This window comes from Mizuhopecten yessoensis, unplaced genomic scaffold (assembly GCF_002113885.1).
Source record: "Mizuhopecten yessoensis strain PY_sf001 unplaced genomic scaffold, ASM211388v2 scaffold2843, whole genome shotgun sequence".
Taxonomy (NCBI): domain Eukaryota; kingdom Metazoa; phylum Mollusca; class Bivalvia; order Pectinida; family Pectinidae; genus Mizuhopecten; species Mizuhopecten yessoensis.
The window spans coordinates 216,202-221,986 of record NW_018404747.1 but is presented as its reverse complement, the minus strand read 5'-3'; the positions used below and the strand labels follow the sequence as shown (position 1 = coordinate 221,986).

Genomic DNA, 5,785 nt, shown 5'->3' with positions numbered 1-5,785 from the left:
CCTGGATCATCCGACCTCCGATAATCGAATTTTCACCTTTTGCAGTAAGCGTGCATTACAAGAAAAGAATTTGATTTATGCTATAAAAACGAAAAGTATTTAATGACATCTATTGACATATAGAAAAAACACGTCTAATTAAATTTAATATGAAAAACTGAGGATCCCTGTGTGTGATATGTATATGATTTTATCAAATAAACACATGGATTGCTCTTTTAAATATCGTTTTAGTTTCTATTAGTAAAATGACCAATAACAAAGTCTCTAATACTGCCCCTGTAATTACAAATGATGCATTGGGAAAAATTACTAATGCACTAATACAGTGTACCTTTACATACTGTCGGAGCAAAATCAAACAAAGAGGGGGCCGTTGGCATTACCTTGACGTACAATGACCCAGAAGTGTGTTAATCAATTTATGACAGATCGGAAATTGGTACGCGCTTCACACATCTTAGCATGCCCATCCATACTCATGTGACGTTTCATAATTATCCGGCAAGAAGTTTCTTGTTAAAAACAAGAAGAAAAAGAGGAATAATAATAGTAAGAAACTCGTGTCTCCCATACACGAATATGATAACAATTTATTCACAACTTTGATTCAATAGACATTGATATTGATTTCAAAATGTCGTCGTTTAACCCTGTTCTACGGCGATGAGTGGCGCTGCTGTCGTTGTTCGGTTGCCGACGCCATGTTCACAGACCCCATATCCGGCTGGAATGTTTGATGACTCAATAGCGAGACTCAGATGATCCAGAGACTCGCAGTGATAACCTAGAGGGAGGAAACGGATATGACGTCATTATATCGGAAATGAGGCAGCACTAACCCTGAATGTATGCTTATTTGAGTATAAACTGGGCTGTTACTGACTATGGGTAGCCCTCGACCATTTGTAGGGCTGAGAGTGTTCAATATATCTCCGAAATACAGGTTGTCCCTCTCAATATGCATACATGTACATTCCCCCGCTTGAATAAAAGAAATCAAAGGTTGATTTTGTGAAGGTTTTCTGACTAGCAACACAAGTGCCTTCAATTTTTTCATGACATATTCCAGGGGCGTAAAGAAAATATGTACGCCGAGGATATCGAAAATAAACCTCGATACACACATTAATGGAGTTGTTTTTAAAAGAAAAGCTGGAGACGCTGTTAAATTAAAATATCGACCAGCGTTACACCTTAATTTTACCTTCGAGTCTTTCCCGATGCCTTGGACAAGCATTATTCCTTAATTTTACATTTTTATTCATTTGCATGACCTTGACATTGAAAATACGAATTGAAGACTGTTACGCGATACTTTCCCTTCGGGATGCACATACATGTATATGTTAAGTTTTGAGAGAAAAAAAAGTAAAAACAATAGGAAGTGAGGGTCTGGAAAATAATTACAATTGTTTTACCTTTGATCCCAGGACATAACCTTGACCTGAAGGGCGAGAACATGGAATTGCTACTCTTCACTCTGTTTATCATAAATATATTCACAAGGTTTTATCAGAAAAAGTTTAGCAGCTTAGACGATATGGTTCGAACAAACACTGCATTGGTTTGACATTTGACCCAGTTACCTGAATCAGTGTACGGGCCTGTGAGTGTTACACAACACATCGCCTGATCATGATAAGAAGGTCTAGATCTGTGAAAACGAGTCAGCTATTTACAAGGCACGAAAAGTGAATTTTGCACAACCTAGCAACGAACCAAAAATAATCATCAATCCGGACATTCGTGTACTAGAAAGATACAGAAATATCTGGTTTACCAAACCAATAACAAACTAGGTATAACGAACCGGAATCGACTTTAAATTGTAAGAACCTACAGCAATATCGGTCATTGTGAAATGGATGCAATGTTTAGTACAACAACCATACACAATATCTGATAAAACAATATCTGATATTGATATTTGATGCAGAATACCGAAAGTAACATACGATACAGCAAACAGGAATTTATACACGATTCAACGAACTGTAAGAAATATCTGATGAAACGAAAAACACTTTTGGTATATCTTACTGATGGCGATATCTTATATAATCAACCAGAAATATTCCATGTAATGAACCGGAGGTAGTTCTAAAACAACACAAAAGTTATTTTCACTGCTTTCACAAATATGCTCTGACATAGAAAGGAGTTGTTAAGTGGCGCTTTACGGATAGCAATAAAAGGTCAACTCGTCCCCTAAAACACTGGCGAGAGAGTGGGACAACCAACCCGTCCCCTCAAACACTGGCGAGATAGTGGGACAACCACCCCGTCCCCTAAATCACTGGCGAGATGGTGGGACAACCAACCCGTCCCCTAAGTCACTGGCGAGATAGTGGGACAACCACCCCGTCCCCTAAATCACTGGCGAGATGGTGGGACAACCAACCCGTCCCCTAAATCACTGGCGAGATAGTAGGACAACCAACCCGTCCCCTAAAACACTGTCGAAATAGTGGGACAACCAACCCGCCCCCTAAAACACTGGCGAAATAGTGGGAAAACTCGTCCCCTAAAACACTGGCGAGAGAGTGAGACAACCAACTCGTCCCCTAAAACACTGGCGAAAGAGGGGGACAACCAACCCGTCCCCTAAAACACTGTCGAAATAGTGGGACAACCAACCCGCCCCCTAAAACACTGGCGAAATAGTGGGACACCTCGTCCCCTAAAACACTGGCGAAAGAGTGGGCCAACTCGTCCCCTAAAACACTGGCGAAAGAGTGGGACAACCAACCCGTCCCCTAAAACACTGGCGAGATAGTGGGACAACCAACCCGTCCCCTAAAACACTGGCGAAATAGTGGGACAACTCGTCCCCTAAAACACTGGCGAAAGAGTGGGACAACCAACCCGTCCCCTAAAACACTGGCGAGATAGTAGGAATTTGTTCAACTTTGCTCTTTTACATTACTTCTAATACATACAATGGCACAAACCATTTTTCTCCGAGGCATCGACAAACCTGAGACGGTGACATGTAATGAACAAAACAAACTTTTCTAAGACGCTAAAAACAGAGAAATGGTTTTCAAATTCTTTTTTAAATTCGAGTGACTGGATTTCCTCGAACATCTCGTCGAGTTCAGTAAAATGTCGTCAAGTCTATTAAGTATGTTTATTGAACAGTCATCAAAAAGCGCCGCAACAATACCAAAGCCAAACCTCGCAAGGGGGTTACAAATCTAACAACGCCCGGACATTTTAAAACTTCTACCTAACCTGTATTTTGCTACTTTTATGTCAAACTTTAGTAGAGATAGATTTTGACTAGTCTATCTTGACTGTAGGATGGGTTCGTGCTAAATAATTACAATTATTACGGGAATCGATTCAGCACCAATGATGTAAATTCATTCTGTCAATAGTTACAGTATTGAGTTCTTAATACAAAATAACACTCCATCACAAATGTAAAAAGAAGCATACAAGTTTGATCTTTTCACCCAATCTCTCTCTCTCCGATCCTGGAGTGTAAGCTCTTTGTCTTTTCAGGACATAGCAACCGATGATCTTTGAAAACAGTGACATATGTTTAAAGCCTCGTCGAAGCAGAACAGCCCGATTACGATGGAGACACTTCGGTTTTAACATTTCGAACATTTCATTTAATATTTATATCATTCCGCGTAAAATTTCCAATATTTAAGAATGATATCCATTTCTTTAAATAGTAAAATAAAAACTTAAATAACTTATGGAAAAATAGGGAGATTTGTTTTATAAAGTTTATTCGTCATTATGTGCATAATGCTTAATAATAACTTTCAAATAAAACATGTATATTGTTTAAATACCAAGAGGCGAAAAGCCTAAACCTTAACCAGTTATATTGTCCACACTGTCGCTAATAAGTTTTTTTAATTAATATTTAATCGAAAGATTGAAGGAAATTAGTATCATAGTGTCTCTGTCCCAGTGCATGTGTTCTACAAGGGAGTTTGCTTTGGCCATGTCTATTTTCCCTCAATCGAAAAAGATATGCTTCCCTAGTTTTCAAAATTCACGAAATTTGTCAAGCAGGGGCATTGCATAATTGATCAACCGACACGCCTGGTAACGGGAACATTTATCATTTTGAAGTTTCCATACTGCATAAAATAATGACTTTATAAAAGCAATTATAGAAAACACAAATCTGGTAAATAAACTGCGTGATTGTTGGAACGTTAGTAATCGGGTAAATAAGAACACCTACCGTCGGTACAACCGCACGATGAATATTCATGACCGTTGAGATGACAGCGTTGGAGGTACCCGATGGTTCGGTGAGAGCACGTGTGTCGACGTCCGTCAAATAAACAACAGCCATCTCCACAGTCGCCGTCCGTCACACAGTGGGTGGGACCGGGGCCAAACAGGTCGTCAAACAGTAGGGCCTAAAACCAAACAATGGTCCTCATCAAACCCGTATATCACAGAAACTCAGCCCGTTACATCACTGTTTCTCATTAAATCCGTATAACATAGTAACTCTACCTGTTACAACACTGTTCCCCATTAAACCCGAATAACATAGAAACTCGGCCCGTTACATCACTGTTCCTCATTAAACCCGTATAACATAGAAACTCAGCCCGTTACAACACTGTTTCTCATTAAATCCGTATATCATAGAAACTCAGCCCGTTACAACACTGTTCCCCATTAAACCCGTATATCACAGAAACTCAGCCCGTTACATCACTGTTTCTCATTAAATCCGTATAACATAGTAACTCTACCTGTAACAACACTGTTCCCCATTAAACCCGAATAACATAGAAACTCGGCCCGTTACATCACTGTTCCTCATTAAACCCGTATAACATAGAAACTCAGCCAGTTACAACACTTTTCCTCATTAAACCCGTATATCACAGAAACTCAGCCCGTTACAACACTGTTTCTCATTAAATCCGTATATCATAGAAACTCAGCCAGTAACAACACTTTTCCTCATTAAACCCGAATATCACAGAAACTCAGCCCGTTACAACACTGTTCCCCATTAAACCCTAATAACATAGAAACTCGGCCCGTTACATCACTGTTCCTCATTAAACCCGTATAACATAGAAACTCGGCCCGTTACAACACTGTTCCTCATTTAACCCGTATATCACAGAAACTCTGTTTGGTAATGTTTCATAATAGAAAAAGTTTAAATCGTTATTGTTATTTTTAGTAAAGACTTTTACATAAATGCAATTGCTACGGGGATACATAACATGTGGCTAAGTGAACAAAGAAATCCCCCGGAAAGACAGACTGACCATATTAACTACATCTGTATTGGAATATGGCAGACATTGTTTTTATCGAAGAGTGTGTGTCTTGATCATGATGATATATGTTACCTTTTACACGTCATCAATCCGAGGATACATGCATTGCAACTCGTCCAGACATTTCCCCCTTTTTTTAACATACCTGGCTAAGACAGAAGACGGAAAGGAGAACGCAGACTATAGCGAGCTTCATGATGACCGCTTGTTAATCGTAGTATTCGGCCGTAGTGTCTCTCTAATTTCCAACTGAGAACCGTGCAGATGTCCCATTTTAACCCCACAGCCTTATCTTGTGGACGTGATAATCGTGATGTTCTCGTTGTCATTCAACAATGTAAACTAAGACTCGTTGTTGAGAATTTTTCTTTTTACATTATTTCTTCGTCCGTAAGGATTTTTTTTTTTGCTTTTATAATATATATAAGCATTGTTGGAATTTTAGGAAACTTTATAGTTATCAAGGAATTCCTTGCTGTAGTAATGTTTTCCTGAAATCTTCT

The 5,785-nt window shown here is 39.1% G+C and overlaps 1 protein-coding gene across 1 annotated transcript; it reads right to left on the bottom strand.

Moving 5' to 3' along the window:
* Positions 1-547: 547 nt before the first annotated feature.
* Positions 548-5,554, bottom strand: LOC110446591. Its single transcript, XM_021491801.1, has 3 exons — positions 5,428-5,554; positions 4,214-4,394; positions 548-787 (listed from the first exon to the last, which is right to left on the bottom strand). Exons 1-3 carry the CDS (start codon positions 5,476-5,478, stop codon positions 648-650), a joined length of 372 nt encoding a protein of 123 aa, XP_021347476.1. The 5' UTR covers positions 5,479-5,554; the 3' UTR covers positions 548-647.
* Positions 5,555-5,785: the final 231 nt, after the last annotated feature.

Coding starts and splice junctions, on each gene's coding strand:
- LOC110446591 (XM_021491801.1), bottom strand. CDS start 5,478: ATGAAGCTCGCTATAGTCTGCGTTCTCCTTTCCGTCTTCTGTCTTAGC. Junction 4,395..5,427: donor CCGTCTTCTGTCTTAGCCAG/GTATGTTAAAAA, acceptor GTTTGGTTTTAG/GCCCTACTGTTTGACGACCT. Junction 788..4,213: donor ATCGTGCGGTTGTACCGACG/GTAGGTGTTCTT, acceptor TCCTCCCTCTAG/GTTATCACTGCGAGTCTCTG.